This window comes from Fopius arisanus, unplaced genomic scaffold (assembly GCF_000806365.1).
Source record: "Fopius arisanus strain USDA-PBARC FA_bdor unplaced genomic scaffold, ASM80636v1 scaffold00232, whole genome shotgun sequence".
Taxonomy (NCBI): domain Eukaryota; kingdom Metazoa; phylum Arthropoda; class Insecta; order Hymenoptera; family Braconidae; genus Fopius; species Fopius arisanus.
The window spans coordinates 38,952-62,459 of record NW_011887971.1 but is presented as its reverse complement, the minus strand read 5'-3'; the positions used below and the strand labels follow the sequence as shown (position 1 = coordinate 62,459).

General features: G+C 37.3%; 1 protein-coding gene across 3 annotated transcripts in view; it reads right to left on the bottom strand.

Moving 5' to 3' along the window:
- Positions 1-23,508, bottom strand: part of gus (gustavus) — a 50,718-nt gene that overhangs the window by 10,003 nt on the left and 17,207 nt on the right. Inside the window, exons 1-2 of one of the 3 annotated variants that reach the window (XM_011314874.1) lie at positions 6,219-6,919; positions 2,932-2,970 (exon numbers count right to left, since the gene is read on the bottom strand). In XM_011314874.1, coding sequence (XP_011313176.1) covers positions 2,932-2,970; positions 6,219-6,247 — 68 coding nt within the window. In that variant the 5' untranslated portion in view covers positions 6,248-6,919. Of the gene's footprint in view, positions 1-2,931; positions 2,971-6,218; positions 6,920-23,508 lie in introns of those variants that run through there. The other 2 variants (XM_011314873.1, XM_011314876.1) reach the window with 2 other exon arrangements.

Below are 23,508 nucleotides of genomic sequence, written 5' to 3'. Positions count from 1 at the left end.
TGCCCACCATCCTGAAACGATGAATTATGGCACTATAAATGTCTCGACGAGCTCAAAACTTTCATAAAAAAAAGTGAATAAAAAAAATGATAAAGCAAAATTATTTTTAATGTCATGATAAAAATGAGGGATTTAGCCCTTTAATGGAGGACTGGAGGGCAGGGGGGAGGGGGGCGAAGTTCAATCTTGCTCTGAAACTTTTGCCGCATCACGTTGTGGACGAGAACAAGAAGAAAAGCACTCGATCAAGATGAGGGTGGGACAAAATTCCGGAATGGATTAAAATACTTCATTTTATTTTAATTTCCACGAATGCGGGGAACTTAACTCGTCATCAAGTGTTTAAGAAGAAAAAGTCGCAAGGTAGAATTCCGAAAATGAATATATCCGCTTTGAAATTGAAATGGAAAATTCTCGTGAAGTAAAAAACATTTTTTTGTGATAAATAAGATATTATATATATCGGAGAAAAAAAAAATGAGGTTATTTTCGATCTCAGCTCCTCCTCCCAAATTTCTATGGGTGTTAAAATTTTTCGCATACTTGGTACTCTTTGTGCTCCGTTAAATTGTTTCGTGGAATGAATTGTCTTTGTCTTTGACATATATGTGTATTTTTTGCAGAAGTCCCTGGTGTTCCCAAGTGCACACTATCCATGTGGTAAGTGGGCAGGGCCCGACAATAATGAATATAGTAGGAGGCCTTGTGCACCGTCGTCTTGAAGCGTAGTACCGGTATCGGTCAGAGGCCCCGTTGGTTCAGTTTATCTACAGTACATAACGCTTTTTCTTATCAAAAATTCTACAAACAATATCCCCCCCCCCCAGAATGAATAAACAAATCGAGGGAAATTCCGATGTTTTTTCTTCATCACACATTTTCCTAAATTTCACTGTAACTCCAGAGACTCCATTTTCTACTAAATTCAAAGTCCAAAACTGCCTTCAAATATGATCCACATCTCGACTCAAAGACACACACACATATAGTTGCAAAAACGTTGAGTACACATTACATAACGGGCAAATGCTCCCAAGAGGACGTATGTCTTCTTTTCATCTAGAAGAAGAAAGAATGGAGACGGGACAAAAAAGCTTTCACATTTTTTTCCAACCAGTTTCCAATGATAATCAATCGAAAAAGAGAAATAGAATTTCAATGAGAACAATTGCTGAATTAAATTAGGAATTAAATAGTGAAGCATTTGAAATTGATTGCTCATGCCCCCGGGTAAAAGAGAGTTGTCCCCAAAGTAAAAAAAAAAAAGGGGACCAACTAAATTTCATTAAGGATTTCGTACGCTGGTGGTCGGCGAGTGCCCACAGGAATAAAGACTACATAAAAGCATACTCGAAACCTCGCAAGTAATTTCATGAAGTGTTGTAAGTCCATTTGTTCACTGCTCCCCCCTCTCGGTGCATTTATTTTTTCACCTCAGTTTTAGTGTTTTATTCGTTTGTGTGAGTCGCATGGAGTCTCGGCAAATTTCACAAATGGGTCACCAGCTGGGCTAAAGCCAGTACTTCTCTCTGTACACAAGTCTTATATACATTTTGTAATGTATTCCAAGTCTTACAAAAAATCAAATATTCTCGAAAAATAAAAAATGTGACATTTTTTTTTTTTTAATTTAAGCTTTTCTTGAGATTTCATTCACCTGCATAAAAAGTATTTTCACTGAGACTCCACCAAAGTCTAGTAAAATTTTCAATAATATATTGAGTTTTCCAACTGGAATTGTCCTAGGAATCCCGTGAAATAATTTTTATCAAAACTGACTGTTTAAAAAAACAGTCAGTAATAAATTCGGGGAAAGACGTTAAATTCACTGCTGACAAATTTTCCTTTAATGGATATTTCAGCAAATTATTAGCCTAACACGGAAATTAACCCCACGGTAGCCCCACGGTGTTAATGAACTAATGGTTGATTTTTGGGGTAAGTTCATTAGGAGAAACAATTGAGATGAGAGGAAGTGCGATTAAACTGCAAGTCCAATCGTCAGCATTCGACGCATGTGTCACTAACGCTTTTGATTGACCAAAGGACTCAATTAGGACTCGTTAGTCAAACCAATATACCACAAATCATCATCAGTTCTAACAGCTGGCACTATTAGAAATGTATTGAATTTTGAAGGCACTGAGACAAGACATTTTCCCGATTGAATATCCATAGCAACTCAATGGGATGATATTTCTCCTTATTGATGGGAAAAAAATACCAATTTTCATTTAAAAAGAATTTTCTCGGAATGGTGAATGTGCAGTAGAAAGAAAAAAAATTTTTTTTAATTGTTTTTCCTTGAGGCAATGTTCTATAAGTTCTAGATATACATATAATATCGTACGTGACATTTTCACGTTAACCATGAGACACATTTCAGTGGAAAACGTGACTGGTCGGTGTGAGTTAGCATTACATTCTCGTGTAGATGTGATTTACATTCAATATCCTATTTTAGTATCCAACTGGAAAGATATTCGCCAACAATTTGGTACGATTAATGGATGTAAAATCTCCCACTCAAAAATATTGTTATTAAAGTTATTAAAAGTCGTGTCCACGCAGTGATCATCATCAAATCCAATGGCAGAGGAAGTTGCTAGCTAAGAAAGAGTGATCGTTGAATGAAAACAGCTGTTAACCGATGATGCCACTGGGCTAAGATAGGTTAAACGAAAATTCCACGAACGCATGCGCAGACTATCATTTAACATCTCCAGTATATACACATCTGAGAATAAACTCTCAACATCAATTCGCTCACTCCACTCATTATCTCAAAAACTTTCCAGACACAATTTAAAATTTTCCAGGACATCAGCACTTTGTCATAACGTAATTACAACACAAGCAATAAAAATAAATTGTCAAAACAATATTTAATAAGACTTTAAATAGGATTAGAGGATATATGAAATTATATACCTCGTGTCTTCATTTTTGGTCGGTACGAAACGGCCCAGTCTGAAATAAAAAACAAGACAGACGTAAGTACTCGTTTCGCATTCAATAACCGGACAAAAATTTATATTAATCTCAATTAACATGAAGACTTCAAGCATAAAAAATCGCCATTGACCTCATTTTTTTCTAATCGCCTGACCTCGAAACCCATTCAAAAATACTTTTATAACCCCAGCCCCCCAAATTCTTTCCCACACATTTCTTGGGCGCCATGATAGTTAGAAAGTATTTGGCGAGTTGAATGTATGGAATAAGAAATGAAAAATAAATAAATAAGGTCAAACCTTTGTTCGCACATTTTGGCCACACGAAATAATAAGAGAATAGTGGCAGGTAGTGGTTTTACTTTCCCCTCCCACACCCATTAGAAACCATTTTGAGATTAGAGCCTCGTGTAAAATACGAAAAGAGAAGTTTTTAATGTGAAGAAGAGAGAGACTAAAAATCCACACGGCCCCGCAAGCGAAGGTCAACTGTTCGGGCTAATTTGCCTGTGTCTTTTCATTTTGCCTTTCCAAACTAAAGATTAACGAGGATCGAATATTAAACTTCACAGTCAACACATTAGGTTTTTCAGAGTTGGCTATAATAATAATTTATGCTCGTTATGCTGTGAAGTACATTATCCGACTGATTGATCTTTAACATCTGTCATTACCTAAATGTCGGGTGAAAAATGGAGAAATTTGGCGATTGAATATGTAGAGGGTTTTCAATATGGTTTGTGTAGATAGGAATTGGGAGAAAAGGTTGATTATGATGAAGAGATCGTGTAAAAGATTTGTATACTGGTCGGTGTCCATATTGAAAAATATTAAGAGTACAGTACGCAGAGTGCGTGCAAGACGTGTGGGAGAAAACGAGGGAGGAGAGTGAGGAGGCAACAGGCTGCTAACCAACACAACACATCCTGCCTCGGGGAGAGAGGCTACTTTGTCTGGAATTTTCAGGCCAACGGCCCTTCAAGACCAGTCTGAGCTGAGTAATGCTCGGCAGGCAGAAAATCAAAGAAAAATCAATGCATTCCTTCGTATATCAAATTTTTTCCTCTCCATCATTTTACTTTGAAAATTACCTAACTCAGATAATTAATCGGTGATAAAAGAAAAATTTCTTAAAATTTCTTAAAATTCATATTATTTTTCCCAAGACAATGAAAAGAGGACTCTGGACGATTAAGAAAGAATTGCGTTGATAATAACCAACACAACTTTCGCTTTCACTTGACATAATTTATCCATTGGAATAGTGGATCAAGTCCACGGGAGGCCTTTTCCCCCCTCATTGCAACGATAACCCTCCTCCAATTGTGTAATATCGCGTATAATTATGGCCACTATAAAACACACCGAGGTAGACCACCGTAGGTGTCTCACATTCACCTGAAACCTTCACACTCTATTTTTTTTTCTACATCTATTATTCTTATTGTCAATTGTGTTCCAGACTAATAAGAGAATGATATCTTATTCAGGGGGATCGATGAAATATTCGATGGAATATTTTTCCGGTTCTTTGCAAAGAATAGGGATTTATTCTACAAAAACAGTAATTTTGCATCATTGGAGAAATAAATGTTTCAAAATAGTATTATCCATGACAAAAGATTCACGGGTGAAATGAACGAATTGCAATCACTCCATGGGTATTGATTACACGTAAGAGACGTGTGAAACCGAAGTAACGCGATATCCAATTGTATTCCTTTCCTCCTCCACCACCTCTAACCAACAAACAGGATAACTGAAGTGGTTATCGCCATGGGAGGGTTTTTTTTAATTTACCACCGGTATTTCCCGTATCCTTCATTCACTTCCGGTTGAGGATATTTAGCAATTTACAGGAGATATGATTTTTTCATACACGTATAATAAATTCAGATGGATAAATAAATTTCACAAATAGTACGACCTGATTATCCCGTTTTCACATTTCACACGTTTGTCACAACTATGGGAAAAGACAGGTGGTCCTCTAAATGCTGTTAGCAATAACAAAAATTTCTACCATGAAATACGCTGCACGAATTGAAAGAACAATAAAAAAAAAAAAAGCAATGTTGAGTCTGATGGATGATATTTTATCTGCGGTTTTCGGCATCTGTCATTTGCGTTATCATCTGGAATTGGTAAATGTCATCGCTGCAGTAAGGCGAATGTGCATTCCCCTTCCATATATGCCATGATTAATGCAATGACTAAAGGAATAAATATGTAATGCAGGCGGAAAGGAAGTTCTGTAAACTCAAACGCTGATATTAGTCATCCCTACGTCTTCGAGGCATCTACTCTTGGAAAATTTTTCACAAAGCTCTTTCTGTCAATGGCTATATCTCATCTGGATTCAAGTGTAATTTAGGAGCACATGGTAATCGAATGCTCATCTGAGATATTTCCTGTCCATTTGAGATTTTTAATTTTCCACCCAAAGAAGAGCAAAAAGAGAAAAAACGGAAGATTTAATTCCACTAGGTAGAAAGGACTACTGACTTTTTTTTTTAAAGAGAAAAATTTTGCCTTCCGCCGAAACAATAATTCCGCGGCAAATTTTCAACAAATGGCATGTAAATAGAAATTAACGAATTTTATGAAAGAATTCTTTCAATTTTTTTTCCTTTCTAATTATGATTATGATTATTTTCCCATCAACGTCACGCGAACGAAGTAAACGTGCGCGTCAATCACTCCCCATAACCTTGGATTCAAGTTCACAGGAAACCTCACATTCATCTCTTTCTTTACCCGAGAAAACTAGATAATTCAAGTTTTCACAAATAATCATATTCCCCTCGCGCTTTGTCGCGAAAAATTTCAGACTAAATGTTGGCCAAATGGCGGCTACAGATGGCACTAGTGCCAGACAGCTGGTGTATGTGTTCACATCTTTCTTCTCAATATCTTCAACAAATTGCCACAAAAATTCAATTTTAACATTCCCAGAACCACCAGTACATGAACAAATTACCTAAAACAACGATTTTTACTTCAATTCCGAATAAATTTTTTCCTTTTACCCCGAAGCATTGCAACTCTCTGCACTCCAATAGTCTAAGAAGAAAACATTTGCAATAATTGTAAACTCCAAACAGTCTGAAAGATAATATTTTTGAATTTTCTTCAGGGCCAAAAAATTCATGGAAAGTCCCGAAAAAGATATTAGATTCCTCATTGTCTGGAGAATTGAAGAGTAGGAAAAATGTCGTTCGATGAAAGAAAAACGCACAAAAAAAAAATTATAAATCCACTTACGTTCGTCGCGCTTTGAACGGCCAATCCATATCGTGCGACGTATCCACCAATGATAACGTAAATACAATCCACAAAACTAATTATCCAACAGATGAATCAATAATCCCGAAACACCCTGGTGCCAGTGACCCCAGTGCTACCCCGAGAATGAACCTTCAATCAATTTTCCGTCGATAGCACTCGCGCACCCACAAAATCACCACAGAATCACGAATAACATCAACGAACATTTAGAAAGAAAAAAGAAAAGAAAATCCATCAATCTAATATCGTGCGTTATTTTCCAACGGCATATAATCACTTCATACAATCATTAGCGTTGGTTTTTTCCCGAGAGTATTAAAAGCGTCCATTGGACGCCTCGCTATTGCCTGGAAACACAACATTCGTCGAATTCACTAGCTAGAAATCCACAAAATAAATTCACTTGACTACTGGAAATGGTTGATAACAAATTTCCCAAAATTTCTTTAGGCGTAAAGACTTGGCCGAGCACTCGATTCCTCCTTTATTTCGACTTATTGCTCTGTATTCCAGTCTCAACAAGTTTTTTTTTCAGTTGGAAAATCATTGAGGGGTGAATAATACGGTGAGTGGTTGATGATTTGTTTTTTTTTAAACTATTGAGGAAGCGGAAAAGGTGAGAACGACGCGTTTTTCGGGGGGGAAAAAAAACGAGTCGCAAAGCGGTCACGATGACGGCCCAGCGAAGACTGAGGACGACTGCGCGCGCCGTTGCCGATGCGCATGGAGGATTTGGCTTTTCGAGGTGGGGAGAACGCACCGTTGGGTGGTGCCATATATCGATGAGGGGAACGGTGGAGTGAGGGGTAGAAGTGGAGGGTCGGGGGGTTGCTCCAGTACCGTCACCAGTAACTCTGTGTGCCCCTCACTTTTTATACATTTTTCTATTCAATGGAGCACTAAATTTTTAATTGTTTCTCCCCTTTCCTCATAGAAATATGGCGCCGAAAATTGCCTTTCATTCGACGGCAAAACTTGAAAAATAATTTTCCCCAGTATTTTTGTTAACACCTTATAAACGAGGACAAATCAAGCATTGACTGTACACATGACCCCGAGGGTTTTTATACCCGTTTGTGAAAAGGGAATCGAAACCCTCGTGCATTGAGTCTCTCAGCCTCGTCTATAGACCCACCGACTAGGGAATAGGCAATAGGGAGTACATGCCGGTTTGCCATGTGGAATTAATGCTGGAGAGAGAGAGAAGAGAGAGGGCAGAAAAAAGACAACATTTTGGTTGATTGAAGATATAGAGAGGGGCATTATCGAGCGGGGAAGGGAGGATTTCATTTGTTTATGTCTCTTAAGTCCCTTTTTATGCTGGGTATTGATTGGAAAAATATAAGATAAATTATTTGAGCTATCTCGTCTGGAACACATGAAAGATGGATTAAAAATGTGCTTGCTGCATAAACTCGAGAAAATAATTAATTAAATAGTACTGAAAAATAGTAGTACTCAAAAATTGGATGAGTAAGTTGTCAAAGAGATATTACTGAAAAAATTCGGTGAAATTTTATATGAAGGAGTGAATCATTGAATTAACGCGGATTTTAATTAACAATAATTTTCATCTCGGTGAATTTATTTCCTAGTCTACGATAAAATTAATCGTTGCGGTTTACCCCAGCAATCTAAAAACTATTTAAAATAAAATATCTTTGTAATTTCCGATATATATTATTATACCGGACACGATTTCACTAGAAAATTTTTCACTCACTTGTTCCCTTCTCCCTCATCTCGCCACTTCAGTTTCATGTGCACTTTGATTGCAATATGACGTAAAGCATTTCCCTCCGCATTCGGCAAGTGCCAGAGGATAGAAAGGTAAAAATTCCCCATTTTTACTTCTCACTTTTACAATTGAAAACACAAAATATAAATACAAAAAATATTTATTAAAGTGTTTTCTTCCTTATGTGTTTTTCTAACTCATGGAATTCTGTTCTTATTCTAATTGGGCGGACAACATAATCATTTTCAAATGGATTTTTCAAATGGAATTATACAAAAAACGTGAGAATTGTAAGCAATAAGACCCTGAATCGGCGTTCAAGGCCGGGATTTCGAAGAAGGCCAAAAAATTTTCCAATACCTCTACGATACATTTGTTTTTTTTTTTTTTCGCCTTTGAATGTTCAGGTAAAAGAAGGTCGTGAGGATACCTAGGACCTAGGTAGGTAAGAAAGGAATGATAAATGTTGGGACAAAGGGAAAGGTGAAAGGGAAACTGAGAGGGACAAGTTTCAAATGTACGAGGATAAATATTCAAGAAAAATTACGGAACACACAAAATTATTGCTGAGAATAAATTTATAGTCATTCTAATTATGGCTTTTTAGAAATTTCAAACATGAAAAAAATCCAAATAGTTCTCCCCGAATGAATTTTCATTTCCCCATCATCAATAAAATAGCACCAAAAATTTATAACGGTCTCTTTTATGCATTGACATCTCCAATGCACTAAATCCACATGAAACGCTGCAGGATGATTTAGTGATAATAAAAGGAGCTGGAGGGCTTGACGATGAGCCAATTTTTTGCAGACACATTCCTGGGGGCAACATGAAAGGAGCCCCTCTCTTTTCTTGATACTTACCCCCCTGGGTTGCCATAAGGGACCACATACGACTCAGGGTGAGCGGGTTTTCTTCTCCTTTATTTCTATCACCAATCTTGCCCTTTCAACGAAATATATACCATTGAATTTATCGTATAGCCAATCTGTGAAGAGACTTTGTACATTTGCTCATTCACTTTTTCAATCCATTAATCGAACAATTCGATTCGTGTTCGCCAGGTTCGCTAACTCTCACCCCAATGTCTTATTCAGTTAAAATATTTTCACTTCTTTGTTTTTATTGCTTCATTAAATTTACCAATAAATTTATAAACTTTATTGGTTTATTGTCATCAACTCGCTGAGTTCTATTTTCATTGGGGTTGTTAATTCATCCGGCGGTTTATTATTTTGCATTTTTTTTTAATTTCGTGAATGAATGGCTAAGTAAATTTGCGAAAAGTTTTACAGCGAATTTTTTCCGAGTTATTGACTGCAGACGAAGAAAAGCAGATATTTTGAAGGATATTTTTGGTGGATTTTTTAATTAATATTTTTTTGGTTCCACTTTTTGAGACATTTTGTTGGGATTTCGTGTGGGTAAGGTTTTACCAAAAGTCCCGAAGAAACTTGCCGACTACCTGCGCCTTCTAAAACTTACGGAGCAACCAGTGATGTCTGGAAATAATGAAGGTCAGGAATTCTCATAGTCTGGAAGATGGAGGAGGCGCAGGAGAGAGAAAGAACGTGGGATTGATGGTTAACCGACTGATGGAATTTCGTGATGACCAGTTCAACAATGTTTCTATAAACTTTTGCAATATTCACAAATAATAGCTTCACTATGTAAATAACAAGTGTTTTAACCAAATGAGCTAATGTATAAAAAAGGTAACGGTCCAAGAATCTTCGTAAGATTTGTTTAGATGGAGCGCCGCTAAAATAGACAAACCTAGATTGTGCGAAAGTGGGCCATCATATGATCATTCATTTTTATTTGTTAAGATCAATCATCTTTAGAAATGAAAAAAAGAAAGTTGTGCACAGAAGAAAAACTGTTGTTGCTCCTTTGTCATGCTATCAAATACATATAGTTAAGCACGATCGTGCATTGTATGCTAATGCCATAATCACAAATAAACAGTAGAAGTTGTATTTAAATTCTACATCTCACCTCCAAAAAATTTTCGCAATAAAAATGAAACGTCGGAAGAGGAAAAGTTGAAAAGGTAGAATTGAGAAGAGAGTAATGGTAGATACAGAAAAATTATGCTATATAAATAGCAGGAATGTCATTGACAATTTCACGACACATGTTGTTTATATGCAATATATGCATAGCAACGCAGAATCTCATTGTGAATTAATTACGCTAAAGGGAGAATAATTAATTGCTTCACGCTGGGTGTTTACAAAAGCGTATTCAAATTCAGGTGACGATTATCAGTGGCATTAATATTGCTCACCCAAACGTGAAGAATATCAAAGGAGATTACAACCCATTATGGAATTCCAGGAGAAAAGTATATAATTTTGATTTCAGCTTTCCCAATGTAAATGAGCTATTTTCAAGTTGTTTTAATTTCTGGATCAACTAAAATGGCATCTACGTCATTGCATGCAAATTCAATGTTATTCCAGAGTGTAAAAAAATGAGGTACGAAAAGTTTACGTAGCTCAGTGGATGGAGGATGGTAAAATGGCTGTGGAGAATGATGGGACTCACTCAGGGGATCTGGAATGACGGCTCTTTGTGTTGAAAAAGGGGAGGAGGAGAGGGATAGGCCAGGCAATGCGAAGGTTGGGATAATCGTTGGATGAAGTGAGTCAGTCTGACCACTTGTTACGTATAGAAAGAGGATGAAAAATTATTTCAAGCCCATTTGGTAAAATGGAGAGACGAAGATGAAGGCATCCAGAGAGTGAACGTCAGGGCTCGAAGGACGGCTTTTGTCGGGTCCCCGAGTGTCTTTGCCACAGCCCCTTTCCAATTCTGACTATATATATATATATATTACCATTGTATATACAAGATCGTGTAGCTATATATTTCTATAGATTAGGTTTATATGGGGATTTGCAGCTGACCGGATAGATAGTGCAGAGGAACATGAGGTGGCTTGGCAATGACCACAAGACAAGCTTGATTAACAATTGGGGGAGGGGCTATACGATGAGGCTGCCATGTTAGTACAGCTTCTCTGTCCAGTACACTGTAAAAAAGCATTACTGCTAATTAGTTGAAAATATAGATATTGAAAATTGGTGGTTGTGGTGGGGTATGGATTCATTTAGATCTCGATATTTTGTTATTCCATTAAATATGACTAAAGTGTATTGAGCGAATAGGAGTGCATTAAGGTTCCATTATAAGGTCCATCCTCAGCTCACCCCCGGTGCTCGATATTGCCAAGAGACTATCGGAAAATCTCGGTGGACAATCTCTCCGTATCCTTCAGGCTCAATTTTACCTATAACGCTTGCTCACGAAACCGTATTTTATCTTTCGCCATTTGGTGCATTTCTACCCCTCCGTCGTCCACCCTTGTCCACTTTCTCTCTCTATCTCTCTCTCTGGTTTGTTACTATCCCCCGAGGGAAACTCGTCGTCGACGATAATTCGTTGGACGCCAAAGCGACGCGTCTGTATAATCACGTTAGTCCCCGCGTCACGTTACTTTCCCCCACTGTAGAGTAGAGTACACTTTGGTGCATGCATTAGCGATCGAAAATGGATTGTAACTCTCTCCATACTTTTTCTCCCTCTCTTCCATTTTATTTAGTTTTACCCCAAATTGATCTTGTTATTTTAGTAATTAAATAATTGTTTTTTTTTTGACATGTGACTATAAATGAGGTGATCAGTGTTTTTCAGCAGAAATTTTTGTGACTATCGATTACTCATGGAGTTATAAATTCCTTCAACGATAAATCTTTTCATGTTTTCATTTCTATTCGGTGCTAGAGAACGTAATGATTTGGTTTGTGGCTTTATCCAGCAAAATATCTTCAAGTTTTCCCGTCAAACGATTAAAAAAAAACAATGAAAGTTAATTTACGGTTGGTATGAGCATTGACCCAAAATCTTTTTTTTTTTTACTCTCTCGTTGCCTTTGGAAAAAAAAAAGTAAAATAATTTTTTTTTTTTTGACTGAGTGGGGCAACTCAACATTATAGTCACATATGCACAAGTATTTTTCAATGAAAGCGACCGAGCCTTTAATTTGAATAATTGGATATACTTCATCAGCATTGAGGTTCTCAATATATGATGGAATAGGTCCGGTATTAGTACAGTTCCACCTGCTCTTTAGCATTATATTTTGAACGGTCTGTACCTTTCAACAATTCCCCTGGGTTTCCACTCCTTGGCCCGGACGCATACCTGACGCGCTATAACATCAGTACACTAATCCTAGAAAAAAAAATTGTACCTCCACGAATTCCTTGCTAACTATTCATCATCAAATATTCCTAAGAAACTTTTGAAATAAAAAATGCCGATAACCAGAACTCTGTCGACAATGGAACTGTACCGGTTCCTGTTCAAGTTTTAATTTTTTGAGATTTCAATTGCTCATTTGTTGATGGATATTGGCTATATATCAATTAAACTTATTGTCTCACTACTCCGAGTTACTCTGAAAGTGAAGGTAACTTCGTGCATAGTTTCCTAAACTATTTTCATCTATATTACTACAAGATAGGGTTGAATTCAAACATACCAGAGTTAGCGTGTGATAATTTATCACTCGAGTAATCGAGCAAAAAAAAAAAGGACTGAATTTATTGAAATTCCAAGAGAATTAATTACTTTATCGCTACATAAATTTTAACGGTGACATCCAATCTCTTTATTCAAGTTCTAGCGAGCGAAAATTTCATTAAAAATTGTGACCCAAATCGTTAAATAAATTCTGTCTCCATGAAAAAGAAATTGTGATAGACATATTATAATCAAAAAAGAAATTTTCTTAACTAAATTTTTTAAGATCCGGTAATTGTAATTATCTCACAGCTGTGGATGAAAATTATCACATAATCTCGAGGATTTTGTTCCATAATATTTTTAGCAGGGCAGGCTGGCAGGGCATGATAAATTCTATGTTTTTTAATGTCTAGCTGAGTAGTTTAGGGACAGCTGATTTTTGTCGAAACCAGTGTGGTGGTTTTTCCCCCGTCAGCTGGCGGAAGGTGGAAACCTCCGGTGTCCCTTTTACCCGTCGGTTTACGGTTGGACCATGACGTCGAATTGTCACGGAACGCATTTGTAAACCCGCCGAAGAATTTCTTTTCACAGGTATAGGAACCGCGTATCATACTACTTTTGCTTTTCCGCTAATTTTTATTTCGATATGGAACTCATCAAAATTTTCAAGGATATCTCGAGATTTAGAATTCTGCTAACTGGCAATTCGAAAAATTTATCGTTTTATTCCACTTTTTTTTTAAATCACAAGAAGGGTGAAAATAGTCCAGTTGTGGAGGAGAGAGCGAATGCAAGGCCACCGACAAATTGCGGTGCATTCACTGACTTAGAGCATCATCGGGGAAAAAAACAATTGATTTATCTGCAATTTTTATTTGGTAAATGTCAAGGTGTTTGGGTCGTTTTTTTTTTTTCATCGAATTTGCAAACACATATTTTCAGGAGATGCAACAAGAAATAAGAAATTGAGCAGGAATGGAAGTAAAAAATATTTAATTGTAATTCTACAAGGGTGCTAGCACTGAAAAGGCCCTTCAGAGGTGGAGAGGTAGAGATGACCCGAGGATGAGGAAAAATACTCGGGATGACACGGTATCGAAGGCAGGAAGCGCATCTGGCCCCAGGGGATATGAACAGCTGTTGATGCGGGGTTTCGGTATATAGAGAAGTCCTGTGGCCCGTGAGAAAACTACGAGACTGTGAACGAAAGTCATTCCAGAGGGCACAATACACTAAAAATGAAAGAAAATTCAGCAGAAAGTCCATATTTTGAAAAAAATCATTTAACAAAAAACGGTAAGAGTGTGAAACAGGTTGGATTTAGTGTTTGGATTAAATAAATAAAAAGAATCATATTCCCCTAGGAATAGGAAAGCCAATTCTGAATCTTTCACTTCTGTTATGCCTCTGTTATATCTCATTTCACCTTCAGCAATTGCATTTAAACGATTCAATTTCCCAGTTTCAACTATTTTCACAATTTTTTTAATGACATAACACTCGTAATTTGCGAATGTGAATCAACCATATAATCCAGAAGGCGTATGACTGGCTAATAGTTGTTGGTAGCTAGCTTTGATTTTATATGTAGATAAACTTGGTAGGAGTATATACTATATACGACCGCAACTACCTTCTTACATTGTGTATAAGATTTATGAATGTTACTACTTGCAATCAGTTACTCGGAGCTGAGAGTTTCAAGCTGGGAGACGATTTCTTTCCACCTTTTATTGAATAATTCAATAGGTCCTTGAAAATTGTAAAAAAAATGTGTTACAAGCTCATGATTAATACTAAACAATATTATTTTTCATTTCATATGCATTATTGGATGACGAAGCCATTTGGGATTTCTTTTGAACGTTTGCGCAACGGTATACATAGGGTGCAGGAGATACCTTTTTCCTCGATTGTATATGGGTAAAACTAGTATTTGACAACAAATAGTCCCCAACCGAGAGAAGAAACTCGCTTCGGAAATATTTCACAAATGAACAAAAAAAAGGTAGGATACAAAGACACCCACAGTAGAAATCTGGTGCATCTCCATTCTGGGAAGGTGCCTACCTGATTCCAAGCAGCTGCATCTGTAGAAAATAACGTATGGTGGGTTCTTTTTGAGTGCAACAATTTCTCGTTATTCTCATCTTTCTTGAAAAAATTGATTAATATTTTTTCGAGACAATGGCATTTAATTTCATGACATAGTGACAAACGGAAGAGAGAATTGGATGGAATTTCTCGAATAAATATCATGCTGTCGCGTTATTGTCTTTAAAAGTCCATGTGGTCGCTACACGATAAATCAGTCGTCGAGTAATAAAAAAAAAAAGGAAAAATGAAATAGCCAAGTAGCAAGTTCAGTTACGAGCACTTGATTACCCGTCAACACAATTAATTAACACAGCATTGCGGAGGAGAAGCTACGTGAATCCTTCTATTTAAGAATTTTTGTTTCTTTATTTCCAGTCTAATGATAACGAAAATCTGTTTTAATTCACGCCAATTTATTCACTACTCATAAACAATAGCGAATTTGTATTAGAAAAATTGTTGGAATCCTAGCGGAATATCCACTAAAAACTGGATAAGCCAATATGATAATCGAGTTTGTAGCATTGTTGATTCGTCTGTCTGAGAAACGAAATAAACTTAAGTTTTTTTTTCACTGGAACTTGAGTAATAATGAGGTAAAAATGGTCTGGCTACCCTCCCGGTTAGCATTATCGTAAAATCAACTTTTCTCATTTTTCTTAATGGTTTTTATTGTAGTTAATGGTTATATAATGATCTGACTGATTACAAAAAGTGATGGCGGTATGCACAATTGAATGGAAATAATGGAAAGGTGGAAGATAAGCTTAAAGCCCCGGATTGCCTAGAAATCTATACGTGACTCAATGTCTTCGTCGGGTCAGCACTACGTCTTCTCCACTGACAAGTGAACGCTCGGTTAGGGACTATCACTCTCAATATTTCGACAGATCTCTTTCCCCTCTCACTACCTCCTCTCCCTCTTCATTATTTAAACCGTCGGGTGGATATACGAGACTTGGAGTGTATTGGCTTGAGATACTTTCCCTTCAATCTCTTTCACTCGAGCAAAGTCGAGACGCGCGATTGCAAGTCTTTCCTGGACTGAAAGTAAAAGACACTGGTAGGTGAGGGGCAAATCTATTGCAATTAAATCACGAGAAGTCACATTAAAGCACCCTCCATTATTACCTCCGTATTTATTTCTCAACAAATTTTCAACACTTCTATATCATAAATCTATATCGATAAATCAGAGTGACAATTCTGCAATCTGTCAGAGCACGGCGCTCGATTGGAAAGATTGCTAATTTCGGGAAAAGTCCCGTTTTTTTTTTACTCAATCTTTGAAAACACGGGGGCAAAATGCTCATATTATTGCATTTGGGGATAGGGAGAATGTCAAAGTTGGCGCCCCCATTAATTTTGCAATTCGGATCGGTACGAGATACCACCGGGCGTGCGCAATGTGGATCGCTTCCGCGTTTAAAAGGCTGTTATTAAATCTACCAACGTTCTCACTAGGAGATTGTGATTTTTTTGAGGTAAAAAGTGAATATGAAGGATGAAAGTCTCCCTCCACTTCATTATGCGAGATTCACCATGCGAAACTTTTGCAAGCTTTTTTTTTTAAATTATCATTGGTCAAAATTGCACAAAAATTACATGAAAGTTTTCGTGCACATCTGCTTTTATTTCTGTTTTCGTTGTGGGCAATAAATATTTTTTTCTCCCAAACTCCCCCTTGGAAAAATAGGCCATGTGTGTGAACTCTGTTCTGGTTTGGGGCAGAGGCCTGTCGTACTTAGGCAGGCAGTTGATGCTGAAGCGTCATGTGCGGTGTGCAGAGGACATTATCTCGGTGTGCCAACGACACGCCCGAAAACCCCCTTCTCTCTCTTCCGCAATGTTATAACACCGAACCTAGTCAGGCTAAACCGCACTTTGTTGTCGAGTGGTATGCGTTTGTAACCGGGTAAAAGCCCGGGTGCGTGACTTACGCCAACGCACTTTTTCATTTCCTTTCTTTTTTTTTTTTTTTTTCCAATTCAGTGAATGTACATGCTAATACAAGCAAAATTCTCATTTAGCTTTTACTCACATCGAGGTCTCACATCCAAGGTCTAGCCTTTAAATATAAATAATTTTATAAACATTTTAGCTTGTGAGAGGTGTTGGATCAGAAATTTCCGTCTCCCACCGTTTAAAAGGCTCGAATTCAAACGGAACAAATGGCCAGCCTATAATTTTCATGTTTGTATGCAATATAGTAACATATATCACCAATGGAAGCAAAAAAAAAACTTTATGACTCGATAACTCTCTCTTTACTCACGAAATAGTGCATTTATTGATGTGACAATCTTTCTGGATACTATTCAATCAAAACTGGATTTACCAATAACCAATAGTTCTCACGTCAACGAATATTTTTCTATACCATTTCGATAAGGCCAAATGTCACTCGGCGTAAACGCGGGGCGCTATGTTGAACCGTAAATGTCAGTCCATTTAACTCGCTAGCATCAAACTGAAACACGTAGAAAACTGTTACGACTGCCATGTACGATTTTCCATTTTTTTTTTTACTCGAGTCGTTTTATTTTTTCCACCACAATTTTCGCGCAATACTTGGCACATGTGTGTGGAACTAAACCGAGAAAATGTTAGGGATCTGAATGGCTCTCGAGAGAACCCGATCGGAAGCCCACGTGCGGTTCGATCATATAAATTACTTTACGACTACAGTCAGTTAAGAAATAGTGAGTTTTTACTATTTGGATAGTAATGCCAGTGTAACACTCACTCGTAAACGGAGAATTTGATATTTCAACGTCATTGGTGTCTTGACAAAGCACTGGAAACAAGTTGTTCCAGGGTTGATACCGGTTTATGAGGTGGTACAAGCTCGAAATTATTTAATATCAGTGAATTGATGCATTAATCTTACTTTTTAAAGCTATAATTCTGTTGTTTGATATAACTGAAATGGATTAGATGAGAGATAGGGAGTTGGAAGTGGGTGCATTCGAAACCGATACGAGGGGATTTTTGACATTGGCAAATGCTATACTTTTCCATGACAAATTCCCTTTTCTTCATCTTCATCATCATTTTCAGTCATGATTTACGACTTCACTCGAGGAATCCAAGTGCACTTAGTGCTCACCATAAAAACAAATTAATAATGCAGTTACTTGGGTTAGACCTCTTACATGATGAGTGCGATAGAGTACAGGAGGATGAGAGTTTAAGTTGAGAAACATACCGAACTTTACAAAGTTTCCATGTACCAAGAGTATAGTGGAAACGCATTAACCCTCGACACGACGCACATGCAGGCGTAACCTTTCTACATAATCTCGTAGTTGTTCTCTTCCCCTCTTTTGTCATGTGTATCGACCATGCTCATCCATTCATAAAGTAATTCTTTCCCTGTTCAATCCTGATGACTTGAACCTTCTATATTGAGGGGTTTATACTCACCGAGCCTCAACTCAACTTGCGATACAGAAAATAACGCAGGGGTCAGTGAACTCCGCATTGCAAAAGCCCGACGACTTCAAACAATCAATCTGTTTTATTTATTTTTCTATTCATTTTTTTTTTTTTGTGAGAAGTCAGTGAAGTGCATCACTTTGTCGAGCTGATGTGAAGTTGAATTGCTTTATAGAAATTCGAGAAATTTTTAGTGAGAATAGCAAACTTTTTCCATTCAATACCTCCCAAGGCACTCGAAAAAGAAGTCTTAGGTGTTGAATCATATAGAATTGCAGCTTGAACAAAAATGTTGTCAAGTTCAGGAATACTTATTACGTTACAGAGAAAATAAATTTTTTATTTTTCTAATTTTTCTAATTTTCTTGCTGATTTACCAATTTTTCTCGTTGAAATCTCCGCAACAATCGATTAGAAAGAGTAGCAACGTGGATTTGTAACTTGTAATCACAAGGATAATCCACCATTTTCACCCACACACTCAAAATTTCAGCAAATGCAATAGTCGTTGTAGCTTACCTGAAACAGAAAATCAAACGAGACTTACAGAATTTGCCAACTATGTACTGATGTACTTATGTACTAAAATCACTAGATCGTTTCTTTTATTTTCCTCAGTGTTTTATTAAGAAAAAAGTTGGACATTTTTTTTGGAATTATTTTGTCTGGGAGAATAGAGAAGTGGAGTAATATGCAGCAATAAAAAGAAGTGCGTGCTTTGTGCTATAGGAGCTGTTGCCTCGTTATGCGTGCAGAAAGGAAATAGCAGGGAGGCTATGGCTGGAACAACGAAATAACCGAAGTGAAGCGTATAGTTGAACTCTGCCTAAACGTAGAAGAATATACGAGGGATCTTTGTATATATAAAAAGTATATAGAAGGTATATATATTCCTATATGTAGGTAGATGAGTGTTTGAGAGAGTGTAGATATGTTGGTACCAGGTCTCAACGTTGTTTCGTCTATATCTCACAAGCTCTCAAGTTACCTTCGAGGCAATGTGCTCCTCTTCTCTACCAGGAATATAATCATGGCTCTACTATTGCCTCTACTGGTGTTCACTCCAATTCTCCACGTTTCTCTTGTACTTTTCGATGTCATCCAAAACTTGCAGCCAACGGATGGTTTAGGATCAAGTTATTTTTATTGCCGAGCAAGTCTCCGGGCTATAAATGGAGATATTTATCGTTACGGATTCTGTAAATTATTCAACGAGCGATCCAAAGACCGTTGAGTAATTTCATTAATTCCATAGAGTTCCAAGGTTTCGGATGGCTCTCGGATATCACACGTTATTTTACGACATTTACAATTAATTATGACGCGGAAGTAACGTGAATTAATAATTGGGTCAATCTGGGTGGATGCCAACCAATCACTGATGAAACCCCGTTAATACCTACAATCTGTAATACCTCAGGTATAATTACATTTGTGCCAAGTACTCCCTTCATTCATTGATCACACTGATGACGAAAATACATTTAAATAATTCGATTAAGCATGGCACTAATTGATGCAATCGTTACCCATTAATATTTACCATGAGCCAATCGACACGGTGATAACTAGGAATTGTGATAGTTTAATAAAAAATAAGAGTGACTGAATGACTATATGGAGGGGCAAAAATAGGTCGAGAGTAGCTGCTAGTAAGAGTTAGATCGAAAAGAGAACGCCATAATGCCCCATATGTCCTTGCGAAAATTGTTGACGAATGTGACATTGCACTTCAGCGCATTTTTAATGTGTATATTGCAGCGAATGAAAAAAAAAATAAAAAAAAAAACATTGATAAATATAAAGATGCTTGTGGACGGTAGAATGGGTATAAAGGAGGAACAAGTGGAGGTAAAAAGAAAATGATAAAAATCGCCGAGACGTAATTCTCATCAAACCCCAAATGTCATGTACAGAGAACGATTAACATATGCCGAATGGTGGTTGGCGTATTGGAGTGATGGGTGCGATTCACCTTTCCTCATGTTTGATTATAGGGCGAGTGCAGTTGGTGGCCCTTGAATGGAAATCGATGTTGATTTATAATGACGTTATTCGAAAAATTTTCAATTCTCCACATCTCCATCGGCGCATACACATATGGTAAAACTGCGATGGTGATGACGCAGTACATGGAGTGGGGCAGATTCTGCTGTGAGCACTTCAATAGGCTGGAAATTCAGCTGGGGATGCACAATTTTCAATGGGAAGAATGATTGTATCAAATCAGTGGCTAAAATTATCAAAGGAAAGTCTATGAAAATTCCAGAAATGCCTGAATTTGTTTTTTTCATTCATTGGATTAAAGAATCAAGAGTTGGACAACTTATGAAGGAAATTATTTAATAATAACTTGCTGTCGTTGTTCGGTCAAGGCTCCATGGACGCGGGGGTTTCCCAAGATCCTGGAAAAATCGCCCACAGGCTGTTTTGTGGAAAATATATTGGACATAAATACGCCAAGAACGCTTCATACTTTTACATGGGCCCGCATTATTGGCACATACGCATTAACACATGTATGGCAATGGATTGAGCACGCTATGTGACATGGTTGGCGGTTTGGTATTTAGGAAAGGCCAACGCCGACCAATGTCACAACCTGTTTGAAAGGCGTTAGAATCGATGCGTTAGTATAAAACTACTAGTTTACCGATAATTTTTTTCGCCGGATCACTCTAATCACTCATCATTTAGCATTTAGCATTGCAGTAGTGAGGCTAAATAATAAACGGATAGAATAATCCGTGGCAATTTTTTGTCCACTCCGAAAAGACAGTTAACCGCGTTTCCCATGACCGTGACGTATTCTGCGGGCGCTGCACAACCCCTTCATTCTTAACCTTCTGCCGAAACGAAAACGGATGGTTTTCGGGCAAACCGGTCCAACCGGTTTTCCGTTCTTTCCTCTCATCGTCCAAAACAAGGTAGAAGCCTTTTTTATGCTCCTAAGGATATTGCGTGGAGGAACTTTTGTTTCCACGGGAGGTCAGGTCGGTTGTATATAGTTGGTGTGTGCCTAGAACGTTGAAGGGGTTTTTATCGTGAGAAGGCGGTTCTGTTGCCTTTGGCAATAGCTAATGGAAAATAGTACTCACTTGGGAAAATTGCCTCAGTACATTGCTGAGATTATTGACAAATCATTACGTGAAGTTGGATATTTAGTCTTACTTGACACAGGCTTGTTTGGTTGAGTAATTATGGTCGATGCATGTATTGATCGGCGAATTTCAAGGTTTAACGATAAAAATGTATTTGCTAGTATAGACTCTATAGAGAGATCACACGGTTAGAATAAAAATATCAAGATTCAAGGACCGTTCATGCAATACGGAAAGTACATGTGGTTTATATTATTTTCCCTAGGGATTGCATTAATATTTTCAAGACAAAAATAGTGAAATATTAAGTTGATATTTCAATATTAATGAAATTTTGTTGATGTTCTTAAAAAATAAGTTAGGAACGGCATTCTGGGAAATTTCTCAATGGAATTGAGGAATGGCACAGATGAAATTTTCATAAATGAAAAATTTGTATTCATTGAGAATCTCGCAGGTCAGAGCTGCAAATGATTTACGAAGGGGTTTTTACTCTTCTGTACGATTTCTTTCTCATTTGGAGAATAGAGAGGGGTAGAATGGGGCGGAGGACCTTCAAGGGTGGTCCTGGTTCTTCAATTGATAGGAAGGGGATTTGGTGAAATGAGGGAGACTCAAGGGGGACCATTAGAAGGACCGTTTTGACCGACGGACCGAAAAGGATTTTGTCGTGACTACCAACCAGTCTTACCATTGTTTCAAACAATGCCCACTTCAACCATGAATTCTTAGAAATATCTGCACAACACCAACCGATCAGACCAAACTCAAATGGAGTGTCGAAAATACTGTGTCGTTAGGAGAATGTTGTAAGAATTTTATATGATAACATCGAACTCTGAACTTCAATTGAGAAATTTCTAATAGGATAACAGGAGAATCCAAGAGACATTTTGTGAAATCGAAACAGACGAAAGTTTTTAAGAAGTATCATTATATAGGATTGCAATTGAAACACGAAAAATCAAATGTTTTTCAATGACAACAAAAATTACCAGATAATCATTTTCATATAATATAATTTATATTCATATTCAATGGTTTATGAAATCTAACTTTTAAAAAGTGAGTTAAAATCATATTCAAGGTTTTATTGGATATCAAACAGCCAATTGATTGGTCAATGAAATATCTGACCTTGTATCGCAGTCGGAACCAATCGCTGGAGTTATGAAATCTCTTACAACCGATAACTACTTTCAAGATTCTTTTACATTGGATTTAATACTTGTCGTACTTGTCGCACAACTCTCTTCGTTCACTTTTTCCCAATGCATTTTAAGGGAAATGAACCTGTTTTGGGACAACAAAACCCGGAGTAACAGCTGACCGGAGAAACCTTGTGAAAGTTGCATAACCAAGGCTATTCGCAATCACTAAAAACAATAGATGACGGCGAATATTCTTAGGAACTACGCTCTTTATATTCGTCATATGGCGACTTTTTTACCATTAATTTTATAAATTATTAACCAAAAACTAATTTATTCTGGCCCAAGTTAACTGAATTGAAAAAAATAGTGAGGAGGTAGGTAATGTTATATCGGTAAACGATCTTAGCAAGAAATGAATGACTTAGCGGCATGGCAATGAATTCGGATGACTGAGTTGATCATACAATATACGAAAATTTTCATTATATTTGTACAATTTCCACATACAAATAATGTTACGCCCATGGAATATTCAAGTTTTTTTTTGTCCATGCGTGCATGAGTAATGTCGTTTCCACCTGGTACAGATGGACTGGGAACACAAAATTTTAAAAACTGTGGGAGGACAGATGGGAAAATATTTCGATTTTATTCGGCGCGAAGTGAGATTATGAGGGAGAGATATTATTTATACTATAGTGCGAATTATAATGGAGTAATTGGCAAGTTGGGTTTGATCAATGCAAAATTGTGCAAGGTTGAAAATTAAAAATGAGAGTGGTGTAAGGTAAATTCGACTTGTTGTCTCATTGCGGCATTAGAAATTCGCACCCTTGCTGAATGATCCAAGTGTTAGAATGCAAAAAGGCGGGATATCCTCGATTCTCTTGATATAGTCTCTATAGAGGCACACAGCCACTAACCTGGATTTTTCTTATAACATTCTATTTCTTTCTCTTAAGATTTTTTCCCTCTGGAAATGGGGTGAGAGGTCTGAGTGAGGCGGGTGGTGTGAGATAAGGCAGCAACGAGGACGATAGTGGCACTGCCAGTAACGAGCGATAAAACCTTACCGCGCACCAGTTAAGCTTAAGTGCGCGCGCTTTAAACTACCATTTTGCCAAACGAGAACGATATCTTTGCCCCCAGAAATGTTGGCAAGATAAATGTTTTCATCTTTGAGAGGTTAGATAAATCAGATG